Below are 16,188 nucleotides of genomic sequence, written 5' to 3' on the forward strand. Positions count from 1 at the left end.
TTTATTTAAGATCCAGCTGTTACGATCGCGATTAACGCTGTCTGAAACGATGCAAGTAAAGCCTTTGTAACACCTCGCCTCGGCCACCGCCTTCCTTCTTGCACACGCGGCCGTTCGCGCTCGGTGGGCGGGGCCGGGAGCCGCCGCCATGGCGCGGGCGCTGCGCTGCCTGGAGGCCGCCTTCGCGCTCTACTTCGTCTCGCACGTCCCCGTCACGCTGCTGCTCGACCTGCAGGCGCTGCTGCCCGCCGGGCTGCACCCGCAGCAAGTGAGGGCCGGGCGCGCTGCGCGGGCGCCGCCGGGTGCCGCCGAGCCCGCGGTTCGGTGTCCGTACGTAGGGGGCGATGCGGGGAGGCGCGGCGGATTTGCAGAAGCGGCCTTAAACGAAATGACGCCGAACGGCGGCGCCGCTCTGCGCTTCCAGTCCGCGCGGTGTTTGGGACGGGGGTCGGATGCCGGGCGATGGAGCGAGCGGCGGGAGCGGCGGGTGGCTGCGCGTCTCCGGTCGGCCGCGTCCGGAACGAGAGCCTGGGGGCGGCGGGCGTAGCGTAGCGAAACCAGCGAGACGAGAGGATGAGCGGAAGAGCTCAGCTGCGGCCGCCGGGCTGAGACCCGCAGCTCGACGCTGGGCTTTGCGTCTGATGAGCACGTTTTCTGCCATCTGCAAAACCGTTCCATTAGGGAAGCCATTTTTAATTAATAGTTAACTTGCAAATCTCAACACGTATCTCTGTTCAAAGTCCAACTTAAAGCCATGCTGGAATTTCTGTCGTGGAAACTCATGGCAGCTCCCTGCAATAATGCCGCCATCCAACCAGCACGGTTTGCCCCCTTTACAGGCGGCGCTCGCTGTTAACGAGCGCTTTTGCTGTTTCTCTGCAGCTGACGGAGCTGCTGCACTGGTATGCCACCGCCTTCCGGGACCCCCTGATGCTGCAGCCCCCGGAGTGGTTCAAGGCATTCATATATTGCGAAGCCTTCTTACAGCTGCCATTCTTTCCCGTCGCAGCGTACGCCTTCTTAAAAGGTTGGTATGAACGATGTGTGAGGTGTCCTGTGCAGCATTTCTGCACGGCACGTTCTGTACAGAGGTGGTTTATCTATCAGTCCTAAGCAGTGAAGGGCCACAGCACAGAGCGGTTTTCATGGCAAGTTTTGCCTGAGAATGCAGCATAGAGTGAGCCGTCAGAAATTAAAATGGTGACTCATGTACCCTCTTCAGCTGCGCTCACTTATGTGTAACAGCATCAGCGGCTGACATCTGGTGAGCTCCAGCACTGATGAAGCTCTGGTTAAGCTGTGCACTTACTTCATTGCTTTAAAACCCTGAACAATCGCAGCATCGATCCAAGTTTCCACAAAGTTGGACTATTCCATGGGTTGCTGTAAGCTCTTCATTTCTGCTGTCTGCGATGCCTTGTGGCCCCTGCTGTGATAGACGCACAGCTGATGTTCTGTTAATTTACAAGTGACCAAATTCCATTTGATTCCACTGCCTGAATATTGCTTCCTTGCTGCTCCTGCCCAGGTGGCTGCAAATGGATAAGGACTCCTGCAATTATATACTCCACCCATGTAGCTACAACGTTGTTTGCTATCCTGGCTCACATCCTGTTCCATGATTTCTCAACGTCAGAGCATCTGGGTCCTCAGACACTGCGTGAGCGCCTCATTCTGTTATCTATATATGCACCATACTTGCTGATACCACTTCTGATTCTTTTTACCATGCTGTACAGCCCCCAGTACAACCAGGTGGAGAAAAGGAAAAGGAAGTAGTCTGCTGTAAACGGTGTAAGCACAACTTCCCCATTAGTTTTGATCCAGACCCCAGTACTCTGTGACAAACACAAGCAGCGATGCTGACTGCAATTCCTATTAGCAAAGCATCAGATTCCTGCAAGGAAAGTTTGAATTGGCTTTTGTTCACAGCCCTTCCATCAGAAATAGGTTTGGCAGAAGCCTGTGTTGGCAGATCCAGGCGGTACCTGGGTATTTGTAGCTTAAGGGACCCGGCAGCTCCCTGCCCATTGTCAATTTTGTGTGGTACTTCTGTGTTAGGAAAATGAACTTCCAACCATTAAATGCACAACCGTGTGATGGAGGGTGGAAACTGCAGCCCATGCTTTTCCTTCAACTTTCCTTTCTCCAAGGTTACTTCAGGTTGAAATTTGTCTTCCAATAACATATTCTACAAAATCCTTAACTGATTACATACAAATTTGCAAAGCTAAAATCTTTTTCTCCTCTACTTTTGAAGCATTTCAGATCATGTAACAATCCTTAACTTCCTCAGCTTTCCATCAAAAATTTCACCTTATTTTTCTCTGCTCCAATTTTGATTACTTGCAAATGCCTGGTCGGTGATAAATGTGCCAAAATCCAGATTTCTGAATGCTTTCTTTTGTTTGGCAATTTCTCCTGGATTTCTTCAAGTACTTCAGCAGCTGTAAACAAGGATTTGTAAACTTTTCTCTTCCATGAAATAACTTCTAGTGTGGAAATAAATAACTGCATCCAAATTGCATTTAATTTCTGAAAGGAATAAATTAAAACCCACATAATCTATGGGAGCTTAGATAAAGAAAAATAATTGTGTTATACTTTGAAGTCATAGAAAATAAAACCAACTGCTGGTAGACTTTCTTCTTCTCAGTTTGATCTGTAAGAATAAAACATGAAGACTTGTGTAAAATTGCAGGCCACTGAGCAGCCTTCTTCAGTCACTGCCTTATTATTTCAGGACTCTACTGGTGTATAATTTAAACCTTCCACGAGCTTTGAAAAGGCCAACATTTTCATATTTGGTTGCCTAAAGACAGACATAAAATGCATCTATTGCCATTCCAGCACAAGCCTTGATTTTAGATCACAGGCATTCAGTTTCAGGGAGTCACAAACTTACAAGCTCCCCAATAAACCAACAGAAGAAACTAATTCTGATATATCCAAGAAAGTGAAAAACAATAGTTTATTTCTTTATTTCTTTGAAAGAGCTGCACATTTCAAAAGGTGAGAGACATTAACATAGGAACAGTAGCATTAATTCAACAACAATTTGAATTTGAACTACTGACTGTACAAAGCTTTTATAAAAAATCAAAGGACAGAACAGTCTTACATCTGTTAGAAAGCCCTCCTTATTGCCACTTTTAGTGTAATTCACACTGCATTAAAATACACTTTTATTTGCACAAACCATCTGCATTCATTTGCACACAGTGAAAAATTGCATATTTCTGGAATTGCCAAGATTCTGGAATGCTCATATTTCCAAGTTTATCTTAAAGTCTTCTATTTCTGAAAAATAAATTGGTCAATGAATTCGTTCTGGTCCGCTTCAATTTTACACAGAGTCTCATATTCTATTCGGTATCTGAAAGACAAAGAAAATAGGTTACCAGCTGATGACTTAGTACAGTGCTCACTGGTCTGAGAAGGAAGCTCATGCTATGTGTGTGTCCTTTTTAAAGCAACAGTTACACGAATTAGACTTTGCAGTTCTAAAATGCCTTTAAAAGTCAGCTACCTGGCACTCTGTTAGTTTTAATTTCCACAATTGCATGATCTCACATCACCTCTATTCAGTTAGCCACAAAGCTATTAGAAATGATCCTTCTCAGAAAGCGGCTGTTTCTCTCATATGCTACACAGCTTCCTTTTCCAACTATTACATCAGCACCCCAAAAGTATTTAATAGAAAGCTCACCTTTCCAGTTGCATCTTTTTCTCAGCTATCAAAGCCTGAAGTTGCTGTTCCTGTGCTTCTCTTTGCTTTGCTATAGACTTCAGCAAATTTCGTGCACCAATGGCCTGTCAAAACAGACGTTTGGTGATGGAGCTGTACAGGGAATTTTTAATCCCTTTCACTACCAGCAGGTTGCGATTAAAACATTTCAGCCATGCTAACAGCAGAAGGGGCTATCGTTCTGCTGAGTGGGCTGTGGAGCAAGCACAGTCCCTATAGAGGCTGGGCAGGTTAAGGCATCTTCCAACGTGAGATATTCCTATCAGCCTGAAATAAAAGTCTTTGGAAATGCAGCCTGACCTCTGGTCACTGGCTACCAACAGACAGGCTCCAGAACTTCTCCCACAGAACAAACAAGGAAAAAGTAATCTACAGTTGTGCTGAAAATTCATTTCCAATTCCATAATAAAGTGAGAAAATAAAGAACACTTGGTGAGATGCAGAAGTACACGTTCCAGAGGCAGTTACAGAGGTTTTTCTTGGACAGCCCTCTCCTCACAGAGCCCATCGTGTCTCTTGAGAACTGTGCCCTACTAAGAGGTGTGACTGGAGAGATGCTTCCTCTCCACGAGCAAGTGGAGCGAGACAGATAAGCATCAGCAGCAGGCTTGTTAAATGCAGGAGTTGTATGGCAATGAGTGCTCAAAATATCCCAGCTGTTAGTATCAGTTATGTGGAGCCTCATGCTCCCACAGTGCACGCAGGTGGGGCCGCAGAAACGCCCTACGACGGTGACAGAGCCGCCGCGCTGTTACAACGGGACGGGAGGCTTTTCACACACACACCGCGCGGGGCGGCAGACAGGACAGCCCGTAACGGCACGGTACCTTCATCTTCTCGCTCTCGGCAGCTTTGGCCAGCTGGTCAACGAGCTCGATTAAGCTACCCACTGTTTTTTGAAATTCTAATATTTCTGAAAAGAAAAACAGTCACGTAGCACCCAAAACAACACCACAGGAGACGAACGCTCCCGCAGTGACAGCGAGGCGCCGCTCTGCCCCCAGGTCGCGCAGTGCGCACGCGCATTCGGGGCCGTCAGCGCTACGCGGATGGAAGCGGAGCGCCCCCCGGCCCGGCCCGGCGCGCAGCACTCACTGTCCACGAAGGCCTTGCACTCCTCGCGGAGCTGCGCCGTTTGTTGGGCCACGTCAGGATCGAGGACGCGCAGCTTGTTCAGCTCATCGAAGTGCAGCCCTGCCGAGCCCAGTGCCGCCTGCGCCATCGCCCGGCAGGACGGGAAGGACGGGACGGGACCTACGGCCCTTCACAGCTGCCACAGCGGCCCAGGGGAAGCACTTCCGGGCTGCGGAGGGCGCGAAGGGGCACTTCCGGGCTGCGGCGGGAGGCAGGAAGCACTTCCGGGCTGCGGCGGGGCGCGCAGGAAGTGAGGTGCTCCGCGGCCCGCAGCGGTAGAGCGGCTGCAGGCGGTGAGCGAGCGTCGGGGTCGGGGTCGGGTGCTGTCGGCTTTGCGGACGCGGAGCTCCGGGCTTGCCGCCGCGTTTGGGCCCGAGGCACTGCTGTGACCTGGGACGCGCGCCGCCCGACGGCCCCGCATCACCGGCCCGGCGCTGCCCGGACGGGGCCGGAGCGGCCCGCACAGCCGGTACGGGCAGCTGAAGGGCCGGCGCGGGGCGCAGCGCGCATTTGGGTACCAGCGGTTCTGCTCGGGGCGCTCGGTGCGGAGTTCTCGTTTCCTTCTGGTTGCTTTCTCTGCTTTGTGCATCTTTTTCCCTTTGTTTTCTCTTTTCTTGTTTTCTTCGCTCCAGCTGTTAGTACCGCTCCGTTTTGTGGCAGCGCTCCCTCAGCGGCTGTGCCGTTGTAGTGCCGTTGTAGTGCCGCTCTCCGGTCGGAAGGAAAACATGAGGATCGTTTTGTCTTGTGTTAACGGGGTAATTAAAGGTTCCGTCGTTGTTTACTGCAGAACCCTCCTAGGTGAGCTGTTATTACGACCTCAGTGACGGCTTTGTCTCCTGCTTGGTCGTGCTGTGTTGGGTTCTAACGACGTGCCAGAAGTGAGGTAACCAGCAGAAACCTTCACTCTAGTGCACGTGTCTAGAGAGACTGCTGTTGAGACTGGAAAGCTCCACGCACACCCAGAGCTGTGGCTCATTACAGACTCTGGCTGTCCTTAAAAGCAGACTTTTATTTTGGAGGAAGGGTTCTTATGGTCTAAAGTGAGACGGTACTTTGAGGACAAACCTGCAGGCCTGAATTGTGTTTCTGTTTTCACCAGAGATTTTAGGTGTTTTTCACCAGAGATTTTAGGTGTAGTACAGTGCTGTTGGTTCTACTTCTGATTGACTTATGTGTGTGAGAATATAACTATGGTTAATAAGAAGTAACTTTGTTACTGGCAATGTATTCAATGGATTCCTCTGTTACCCTTAGCTGCTTTATTTGAGTAATTCTTGAGTAACTTCTTCTAGAACACAACTGTGAGCAATTTTTAGTTGCTGTTGCTTGGTTACTGGTGGGGAATTACTATTCTGGCCAATATCGTGCTGGCTTTTTAACTGAGACAGATATTCCAAAGACCGGATGTTTTTTTTGGCTTACCCATCTTCAAACAATAATACTAAAAACTGTAATACATTTACTGTTGACTTTTCTAGGAGTGAGGGGGAAAAATTGAATAAAAGGAGTTTCCAGGAAATTGAATGTAATGTTCCAGACTTCAGTATCAAGTCATTTGAAGAAGTTGTAGCTGCTAAAAGAGTATCACGTTAAAACATTTTTTATGTAATCCCCAGATGAAGGAATTGGAAAAAGCTCTTCTGTTTGTATCCTTCCTGCAGGCAAAAAAGTTACGTTCTTTCAGGAAGTTGAAAGGGAGCTGAATTCCAACACTTAACCTTGGGCTGCAGTGTTGTGTGTTGATTGTAGTGTTGACTGAAGGCTGAATAACAGGAAGTCCAGAAGAGTTCAGCCTGCCTCGCTAACAGTAATGCAGTTGTAATATGACTGTGTATGCTGAACAGCTTCTGTATTGCTGTGTAAGTTGTTTGAAAATACACCTAAATTCTGTCAGAGCGTGTAGATGTGTCCTTAGGAATACACTGAATTTGTCTCTTCATTGTGGGCTTCGTGGCTTTGTGTCTTTGTGAAAATTCTAGGCTTCTGTGTTGATCTTAAACATTTCCGTTTCAAGAGTCTGGTGGCTACGACTGTTTTTGCCTCCCGTCTTCTCCTAGTGCCGCGTGACTCGTCGCCAACCACGGCGGGATCCATCAAGCCCACGCTCTGCAGGGTCGTCATCTACCTACAGAAAGAGATGTCGGGGGACACGTGTCTAACCACCACCCTTTGCCCAGCTGTGGGACCCAAGCCTAAAACTTGTAGCTTCAAAGTCGGCAGTCTTGGTAACAAGTACGTGCGGCTGAATGTTGGGGGCTCCTTGTATTACACCACAGTGCAAGTGCTGACCAGGCACGACACGATGCTGAAGGCCATGTTCAGCGGTAGAATGGAAGTTCTCACAGATAAGGAAGGTAAGTGAGCGTCTTTTGTTGTTGAGAATATTGTAAAGTAACTGCTGGGGTATTTTTTGTTTGTTTTTAGTATATATTAAAGCTGTGCTTAGTGAAAGGTGTGGAGAAAGCTGTATCCCAAAAATAACAGGGAACATTAGGCTGCCAAATCCCATTGGCTCTACCAGTCCTCCGTGCTTTATATAAATGTGTACTTTTGTTACTAAAATTAACAAGTGGAAGGACTGGTTCTCCTTCCTGCAGTCACAGTTGGTATGCAGATCTTTGATGTTTTTATGAAGACTGAACAGACAGTATGTGGGCTGTCGTATCTATGGAGTTATGTAGTGGCATTAATCAAAATGTCTTTAGGGAGGGGAGATTCAGTTTTCAGCTTTAAAACTCAGCACAGCCTCAGTTGCTGAGCTGAAGATTTTCAGGTAGGCTGAACCTCATTGAGTGTCACGTAAGACTAACTCTGTTTGGCCCAGCAGTTCTGTGTAAGAGCCTCTACCAGAATGGAGGACAAGATCTGTCTTCAGGCAGCCTTAGTTGGAGAATCTGGCAGTATTTTAACCCTCTTTCCTATGTCACCTTATATAACTGGGTCCTAAAATAAAATAACTTTTTATTTTTGTCTGCCTTCCACTTTGTGAACAATGATTGGGCACTTTATTCAGCCCTCTGTCAGTGTGTGTCCTTTGCTATTGTTTGCCCGCAAGTCAGACATCCTGTTTCCTAGTCAGTGTGACTGCAGGGAAGTTTCAGAATTGCAGAAACTGCCTACTGCTGTTTCCTGTGCTGTATCCCCTCCTCTACTCCTTCCTGATCATCCTTGTCCTGTTCCTTCCTCCTGTCTGGAGTCTGGAACAGCATTTTTTCCTCACTGGGTCCGTCAATTAAATATATGTAAACTGGTGGCTTCCTGTAGTAATTAAAAAGGCTTATTACTTTAATTGAAACGTAATACAGAAAGGATGAAGCACAGAAAATAATTTTGGTACAATGGGTGATCAATAGATAGTGTAGCCAGGTTCTTGCTGCAGTTTTTTTAAATGTCCAGTGATAGGAAGCTTAAGGCTTCTCTTCTGGGGTGCTGGAAAGTAGTGAGAATACAGACAAGGTGCCAAGGGAGTGGTTCCACTGTTAGTTTCTGTTCTGTAACAAATATCAATTTACTGAAAGTCAGTAAAGTCTTCCCCGGAATGGAATGGGAAGAAGTTGTGTAGTTCCAGGCAGCAGTTGGCTTAGTGAACCTCTCTGAGGAGGGTTGGTGGTTTTTTTTGGTGGTTTTTTTTTTTTGCCTCCCAGTGTTAAGGTCACTGAAATGCTGTGATTATTTTTCAGGCTGGATCCTTATAGACCGTTGTGGGAAGCACTTTGGAGCCATTTTAAACTATCTCCGAGATGACACAATTGCACTTCCTAAACACAGACAGGAGATCAAAGAGTTGATGGCAGAAGCCAAGTATTATCTCATTCAGGGCTTAGTTGATATGTGCCAAGCAGCTCTGCAGGTAAGAAATGGAAGTACCAAAGTAACGTAGCTGAAATTGGACAGCAGTTAAGATCTTGTCCAGTCCATTTATTGAATCCATGGTTTTCCTTGTTCCGTATGCACACCTAACATTCTGCAGAGCTTTGGATAGAGACAAAGTTTGGTTTATGATCTCCCTGGATATGTTTTCAGACCTATGTGCTGTCACAGCACAGCCTTCCAGACTTCTTATGCCTGAGCTCTGAAAATCCTTGAAAATGTAATAACTTCTAAGTTTGAATTTTAATGGTAAAAAAAAAACCCACCTGATATGGTAAGCATTATTTGCTTCAAGGATTTTCTGTAATTTTATTACTACACAATGCAAATACGTGAACCTGAGTTAGCATTATTAATTCACCCAGTTCAAGTTCAGCTGATTTAAATCAGCTTGTTTGGTAAGCTTTTTAGTAAGGCTAGCCCAGATATTTTGTATATGATTAGTAATATTTCTTGTAGGACAAAGCTGAATACTTAACAAATACCTCACACACTAGGCTCAATATGCTGCTTATGCTCCCTGAAAAAAAATGTAACATGACAATTCTCTTCCTGGTTTGGAATTCAGAACACTTCTAAAAACAAAATGTTCCAAGGCTTTCCTATTAGCTATTGAGCTCTCTTTAATTTGCTACGCAAGGAATCGGGATTCACAGACTGTACCACACACTCTTGATTGCTGCTTTTGTATCACAAGGGGCTAAAGTCCATTCTGGTGACGTACTGTTCTTGCCAAATGTTCAGTTCATAATGACTGATTCTTCTATACTGCAGTCTTTTGATTTGATTAAAACTCGTTATACTTTTCTTCAAAAAAGGACAGAATAATAAACCCACTTAAAGCAGATATGACTTGAGCTCAGAGTCTTTGCTATAGCTAAGAAGGACGTTCACCTGCATCCCAGTATTTCAATTATCACTGCCTTCTGGGAATAAGAGATCTCTGCTGTATTTCTGGGTTGCAGATCAAGGTAATGCTCTGTGGTTGCTATAGCAACACAGAGTTTTTCCATTGCATCACAGGGTTTGGAAACATGGCTGGAGGGTCTGGAAGAGCAAGCAGCAGCAGATGTTGGTTTTAGCATTTATGTCTCTTGAGGTTTATTTCCATTTCTTCTCCTTTTTTTTTTTTTCCAAAACAGGACAAGAAAGACTTGTATGAGCCTGTCTGTAACATCCCGATTATTACATCTCCTAAAGAAGAAGAAAGACTGATAGAATCTTCAATGAAAGTAACTGCTTTTCTCCATTTATTCAATGAGCAACTGAATTTTTGCTAAGTGCATTCAAAGACGAAGCTTAATTATTTTTTTTTCTCCCTTCTGTTAGCCCGTTGTTAAGCTGCTGTATAATAGAAGCAACAACAAATACTCTTACACCAGGTATGTCACCAAGTGTTTCCCCCACTGGGAAAATTTAATTTTGGGAGTGGAGGAAAGTGTGGTACAGCCCAACTTGTATTTCGTTATTTAGCTTACAACAGTGCTGTTATGTGGATCTGAGTAGTTATTTTTGGTTGATATGAATCCAAATACAGTTTGTCACCTCCTTCAAACTCCCTGAAATGCTGTGCTGGAGGTGTGTGCCTGTGAAAGATGAACAGAGAAAGGACAAGAAATATGAATGATGAGGCTAGTGGCTGAAATAGAATAGAATGCAAACTATTAACAGAGTGTTAGCTTTTTGGTGCAAAGCCAGTGCAGCCATGATTCCTCCCTCCTCAGTTTTTCACTCTGTTTACCCTGACCTGCAGAAATTCTTGATGTTCTGTCTCTTCCAGTGACTGTAGATGAATTGATTATTTGGCTACAAAGGAAAGAATTTGTTCTGCTCAGGAACAACACAGACAGGGCCAGTGCAAGAATGCACTGGCTTTTCGTTTAGTTCTATGGTTTAACTATCAGGATCCATTTATTATGATGCTATCAGAATGGCTCTGGATTTTCCCAAACCAGTCACTGAAGCGATGTGAGTAATCCTTTATGCTAGGCAGAATTCTCAGTTTTAGCCTTTCAGTCTAACATGCAATCTTGGAAGTTTTTTCTCCAGGCAAACTGACTGTCTTTCTGCCAGAGAGATGGATTCTAACAATCACGAAATTTCACGTAGTCAGGAAAAGCTCCCTGAGGAGTGCTGAAGAGCAGCCCATTGTTCAGCAAACTGCATTTTGTATCTGCCAGTCATTCTGCACTCCTCCTGGTGTTATCCTTTGGTTTATGGCAGTGATGCTAAAGCAAGTACAGAATAGCATATTAGTCATCGTGGCTCTGGAAACGTAAACATGCTAGCAATGAGAGCAACAGAATCCTAGATACCAGAAGGTGTTGGTATCTCAACTAGCTGTAGAATTCTAATTATTCCTTGCACACAAATCTTCATGCCTTGATGGTGTTTAAATGAGGAATCTTTATTTAAAATTCCGTGCTGGCTACTAGCAACCAAAGGCTATCTGCTGCTTTTATTCCTAATCAACATTATGAAAGGAGTTTCTTAGTTACGTAGTCATTGTGGTCATGTATCAGAAATGGATGAAGACTTCTAAATTCTTTTTGCAGCTCTGCACTTGATAATGCCTGGGACTTGTTACTGGCTGAGTCCCAAGTTGATTTCATCCCACGATATCTTAAGAGCTGAAGATTTTGTTGGGTTGCACATCATGCTTTTTAGGTTTAGATCTGAACAGAAGTACATCTCGGACTAAATATTTCATGTAAAGCCTAGTTGGCTGTTCTCGTCAGCAGTGTCTTGACTGACAAGTATTCACAGCCTTCTGGGACTACTTCCAAAAATTAAGGTACTGCACACAAGTAGAATTTCATTCCTCTGGGTAGGTTCATGGCAGCAAAGTGCAAACCTTCAGCTTCTGGGTCCAGTGAGTAAGGAATTTTACTGTTAAAGCTGGTGAGGTTAGCTTTGTGTCAGTAATGTGCTCGCTACCTTCCACATATCCTAGCCAGCTATAAAATGAGATCAAAAGGTGCACGGAGTACAAGCTTTAGATAGAGCAGCATTTGAGCTAATATCACAAGAATAATGCTTTGAAGTTGTATTTTTTTAATTTCAAATTGGATGTTTGCTGGTCATCGCGTTCTTATTTAAATAATATTTTAAATTTTAAGGCTAACATTCTGATGGCTCTATTTGATTTTAAAGCTATGATACTTATTTTTTTTGTCCAGAACATCTAGATCTTGCTTAGAAAGTTAATCAAAAACCTAAATTGTTCTGCCTGTCAGTAAAACATAATTTACAAAATAATGTATCCACCCTAGAAATTTATATAAGGTATGGCTAGTTTTACGTGCAGAACACCATCATTTTCAGCTAGCCTTTCAAGACACGTTGACTCTTCAGACTTGGCCATTACTAAGCTCTACCTAGCTGAGCTCAAACAGAACTGTAGTTAGCATGATTTAATTGTCTTGAGCATAAGTCAAGAAATAATTGCAGACAGTTAATGTAATTATTTGGGAAATTATGCTGTCGTTATTAATTATGTAATTTAACTTCTGAGGGCTGGTGTGTTTGTTCATGAAAATCAGAGCATCTTATCTGAGCATCTGAAGGTTGCTATTATCCTCTCTTTCCTTGGCAGCATATGGCAACGAGTCACTACTTGTATTCTGCAGCTATATCAATGCTTAAAACTGTGGTGGAACAGGCATAGAAACTGTAGAGATAGCCAGAGGAAAAAATAATTTATTTTTTTTTTGTTACAGTACTTCAGATGACAACTTACTGAAGAACATAGAACTGTTTGACAAACTTTCTCTCCGATTCAATGGCAGAGTTCTTTTCATTAAGGATGTTATAGGGGATGAAATCTGCTGCTGGTCTTTCTATGGACAGGGTCGGAAACTTGCTGAAGTCTGTTGTACCTCGATAGTGTATGCCACAGAGAAGAAGCAAACCAAGGTATAGGAGTTTTACCCACTTGTCTACTATAGTTTGTAATGAATCAGTTGAATAATGCATAGTGGGAAGATGTGGATGTACCAGATTGCTTGGGGGAGGCAATGTCATTTCTTGGGGAGATTTTGATACTGGCAGTCATGAATATTGACTGGAATTGATGGTCAGTGACCTCCATGTTACTTGGGTGGCTCACTACTTACAGTGCTGCGGCACTATCTGGTACTTGCTAAAAGATGGCACGTACTAGGCTGAATTCAAGGAAAGCTGAAGGACTGCAAACGGTAATTCTGAAAGTGATAAATGCCTATGAACTTTAATTAAGTTACGATTTTAATTTTATTATACCTACTTAAGCTTACTATTTGCAGTTACTTAACTTACCAACTTTGTTTCTGTTGCGTTGATGTAGATATCGTATGTAATTTGACTAAATGGTTGTGTCTATTATTTCTGGGCAGGTGCTCCAGTCAGGTTACCCTGTTTAGGTCAGGAAAATGACATCTGCTGTTCTCTGTAGGTTGAATTCCCCGAGGCACGTATTTATGAGGAAACTCTAAACGTCTTACTGTATGAAACACCACGAGTTCCTGATAACTCTCTGCTGGAAGCAACCAGCAGGAGCCGAAGCCAGGCCTCTCACAGTGAGGATGATGATGGTTTTGAGCTTCGTGACCGAGTGCGCCGAATCCACGTGAAGAGATACAGCACCTATGATGACCGTCAGCTTGGCCACTAGCATGTCAGTGGAGGAGAGAGGGGTTGGTTTCAAGGCTTGTATCAATATTCTTTGACGGAGATCAGGAAGCAGGGAGGGATCAGTTGGACTCCAGACTGATTTTCATTTGGCTTCTTGTCTCTCCAGAGAAGCAAATGGGCATTTATGCACACAAAGCAACACTAAAGGCCAAGGGCTTAAGAACTAAGGTGTTTGTTTTGCACCATGTGCTTTAAACACAGACTGGCCCCTTTTTCATGCTACATGGGAAATGGGTTCCAAAACACTGATTGTGACCATTTGTGGTTGCTCTTTTATATCTAATGATGTGTACATATCTTACTTCCTGTGGGAAGTACTGCTTTTCCTGAATGAGACGGAGTGATTTGAAAGTATTTTTTTCAGTTACCTGTCCTTTTAGGGTTTGGTGAATGGAACTCTCAGTTCTTAAATCAAAACACTGAAGAGGGGGTGGAAAGAACACGACTACTTCTACGAAACACTACAGCCGATAACCCCTGGAGGAAACAGTTAGCTATCCACTAGTAAGGTGCAGCGCATATGTGATTTCTTTCACCTGTTTTTCCCTTATGCACATACAGCAGTTTGTGTTCCAGTGCAGTTGTATTTAAAACTCATTAATCCTAAGGCTTGCTTCTCTGAGAAGTCAAATCATCAAAAAAAATCTCCCCCTGTGAAAAATAAGAAATAACTGAAAATTTAAATACATACAGAATGATGCCATGGGAGCTGGAAAAAATGGTGAAGGAGTAAAGTTTATCAAATAAGAAAACTTTAAAAATAGACTGTGGTAGGGGTGGCATTGTTCAGGGCTTTGATAGTTTGATCCTGTTCATCTAAACAATGGCAACCTGTAGAATTATGTAGTTTTACATTAGTTTCCCCCCTTGGCCCAAAGTGTTATTTGATGTTAAATTTCTCCAGCAACAGGGTTTTTTTCCTGATGGCTGGAAAAGTGCAGACTACACAGTTTTAATGCTAGGTGATATTAATATAGTGAAGAATGAGTTTAAATTTTGTGCTCTGAATCACTTCTAGAGCATAGAAGTTGAAGAATAATCGTAAAAACTTTGTTCTGGCATGCAGGAGGCCCTGACAGAGGAAAGAGATGGTAAGCTGAAATATCAGCTTTATTCTGAGTGCTTGATTGGATTTGATTGGAATTGGAGGGGACTATTCAGAAGATTGGAGTGCCAGCTGTTTTGCACGTTGGGTCTCTAGAAAAACTTTGTTTAGTATGAGAAGTTGCTAATTTCTTTTTAACTGTTTGATTGTATGTTTCAAATGTAGGTTGCAGATTCAAATTTTACCAGTTATAAAAGGTTACTACTTGCAGGTTGCTCACTGGCACGTGTGGACATGTGTCAGTGGCTTAGCGTGCTCCACCACTGCTTTTATTTCCTTATATTTTATGTGAAGGTGGAAGCCTCAGATTCCATGATGGTTAGTCTTGAACTCCTTTCACCAGTGCCAAAATTACACAGAAGTTTTAAAGCAAATTAATGTAAAAGCCAAATTAATGAAGTAAAGTCATAACTAAAATTAAGATAGAAGATTATTCAAAAAAAAAAAAAAAAGGGAGGATGGGGAGGGAACATAACAGTGATTTCCACTCAGGCTTTTGAAAATGTAACCGTTGAGGCTTTGTTAGAAGACACTAATGGCTGCAAAATGTGGGAGGTTTATTGCCCAACTGGGCCTCTAATGAACGGCACTTATTTGCTCACATTTGGGAAGTAAGTTGCCACATAATGAACCTGCCTTGTTCTGAAAGGCCTCTTTAAAACTCTAACAACTTCTTTTCTTTTTGTATTGCTTTCTGCTAGTTGTTTCTCAGCTGTTCTTTTCTTTTGTGCCAGGAAAAATACATTCGCTGAGATCAGTTTTGACTAAAACTTTTGTTTTTAATTGTGATAAAGTGTGATGTGGATTTCATTTTTCTTCTTTTTTTCAGTTGATTTTTCTTCACTGATACTATTTATATTAAATCATGGTGAGTGCTTTGAAGCCACCAGTGGAGACTGTAGTGAAATGGTCTTTTTGCTTTACTTGATAGTTTCAGTTTTGTCTCGTACTTTTTTGTTTTTTCCATAGTGTAACGAATAAGTCTGGCTTTTAAAAATTCATTTGTATGGCATTTGTATTTCTTGGTAAATGATTTTTTTTTTCATCACAGTGGATGTTAGCAGATTCAGTAAGTGACGTGGGTAGCTTTGCACAACTGTTCAGAGAAGTTATAAGCAGAAAAATGACAAAGTGAAAGAGTGTGTCAGATCAGTCTGATGGTACAGATACTTCAGCTGGTGGTTCACATCTGTGCTCACAATATTCCTTAAGAGGACTGATTCATGTTGTGGAGTTCTTACTATGCTGTAATCAGCGGTGGGGGGGGGGCGGAAAGCTTTTGCATTGATTTAGCTAGTTTTCTTTTCCTCGTATCCCATAGCAACAATTAATTTTCTCTATTTAAAAGACAGTTTTAAAACCACGGTCTTGGTGTTTGTCTGGATAAGGTGTTCAGGATGTGGCTGAGAAGATCCTCGGTGAATAGCTGTGGTTGGATTTCACTAACAGTCCAATAGTTCCCTCCACTGGTGGACAGACCAGGAATTGGAAAGCATCAGGAAATTCACTGTTAGGTGTGTTCTGGGATGTCTGCACACCACTAAATGATAGTGCTGTTAGAGATTCCCATCCTGGGAATGGGAGCTGCTGTGCCATTTTTCTGATGAAATCTGGAATGCCCTGGGTTGTTTCTTATGTAATTGCATAATTTACATGAAAG

General features: G+C 43.5%; 3 protein-coding genes across 5 annotated transcripts; 2 read left to right on the forward strand and 1 right to left on the reverse strand.

The window, feature by feature from the left end:
- The first annotated feature begins 139 nt into the window (after positions 1-139).
- TMEM97 (transmembrane protein 97) lies at positions 140-2,641 on the forward strand. The gene is made up of 3 exons (XM_042879794.1): positions 140-268; positions 883-1,027; positions 1,529-2,641. Exons 1-3 carry the CDS (start codon positions 149-151, stop codon positions 1,777-1,779), a joined length of 516 nt encoding a protein of 171 aa, XP_042735728.1. The 5' UTR covers positions 140-148; the 3' UTR covers positions 1,780-2,641.
- A 316-nt stretch (positions 2,642-2,957) lies between these two features.
- IFT20 (intraflagellar transport 20) lies at positions 2,958-5,051 on the reverse strand. The gene is made up of 4 exons (XM_042879795.1): positions 4,844-5,051; positions 4,576-4,661; positions 3,710-3,813; positions 2,958-3,376 (listed from the first exon to the last, which is right to left on the reverse strand). Exons 1-4 carry the CDS (start codon positions 4,968-4,970, stop codon positions 3,295-3,297), a joined length of 399 nt encoding a protein of 132 aa, XP_042735729.1. The 5' UTR covers positions 4,971-5,051; the 3' UTR covers positions 2,958-3,294.
- Positions 5,052-5,099: 48 nt separating this feature from the next.
- Positions 5,100-15,422, forward strand: TNFAIP1 (TNF alpha induced protein 1). Of its 3 annotated transcripts, none has more exons than XM_042879792.1 (7): positions 5,100-5,175; positions 6,940-7,236; positions 8,563-8,732; positions 9,895-9,984; positions 10,082-10,134; positions 12,472-12,667; positions 13,185-15,422. In XM_042879792.1, the coding sequence occupies exons 2-7, from the start codon at positions 7,020-7,022 to the stop codon at positions 13,401-13,403; spliced, it is 945 nt and encodes a 314-aa protein (XP_042735726.1). In that variant the 5' UTR covers positions 5,100-5,175; positions 6,940-7,019; the 3' UTR covers positions 13,404-15,422. The 3 variants fall into 3 exon arrangements, with proteins under 3 accessions (XP_042735726.1, XP_042735727.1, XP_042735725.1); XM_042879793.1 differs by lacking the exon at positions 5,100-5,175 and adding an exon at positions 5,336-5,351; XM_042879791.1 differs by lacking the exon at positions 5,100-5,175 and adding an exon at positions 5,400-6,741.
- The last annotated feature ends 766 nt before the right edge of the window (positions 15,423-16,188 follow it).

The sequence above is a fragment of the Lagopus leucura genome, unplaced genomic scaffold (genome assembly GCF_019238085.1).
Source record: "Lagopus leucura isolate 7727_CA_CO unplaced genomic scaffold, USGS_WTPT01 Super-Scaffold_100024, whole genome shotgun sequence".
NCBI classification, from domain to species: domain Eukaryota; kingdom Metazoa; phylum Chordata; class Aves; order Galliformes; family Phasianidae; genus Lagopus; species Lagopus leucura.

Excerpts from the sequence above, each read along its gene's own strand:
- TMEM97 (XM_042879794.1), top strand. The coding sequence starts at position 149 with ATGGCGCGGGCGCTGCGCTGCCTGGAGGCCGCCTTCGCGCTCTACTTC. Across the intron at positions 269-882 it reads CCGGGCTGCACCCGCAGCAA|CTGACGGAGCTGCTGCACTG; the intron begins GTGAGGGCCGGG and ends GTTTCTCTGCAG. Across the intron at positions 1,028-1,528 it reads AGCGTACGCCTTCTTAAAAG|GTGGCTGCAAATGGATAAGG; the intron begins GTTGGTATGAAC and ends GCTCCTGCCCAG.
- IFT20 (XM_042879795.1), bottom strand. The coding sequence starts at position 4,970 with ATGGCGCAGGCGGCACTGGGCTCGGCAGGGCTGCACTTCGATGAGCTG. Across the intron at positions 4,662-4,843 it reads GTGCAAGGCCTTCGTGGACA|AAATATTAGAATTTCAAAAA; the intron begins GTGAGTGCTGCG and ends TTTTCTTTTCAG. Across the intron at positions 3,814-4,575 it reads CCGAGAGCGAGAAGATGAAG|GCCATTGGTGCACGAAATTT; the intron begins GTACCGTGCCGT and ends CTGTTTTGACAG.
- TNFAIP1 (XM_042879792.1), top strand. The coding sequence starts at position 7,020 with ATGTCGGGGGACACGTGTCTAACCACCACCCTTTGCCCAGCTGTGGGA. Across the intron at positions 9,985-10,081 it reads TGATAGAATCTTCAATGAAA|CCCGTTGTTAAGCTGCTGTA; the intron begins GTAACTGCTTTT and ends CCCTTCTGTTAG. Across the intron at positions 12,668-13,184 it reads CAGAGAAGAAGCAAACCAAG|GTTGAATTCCCCGAGGCACG; the intron begins GTATAGGAGTTT and ends TGTTCTCTGTAG.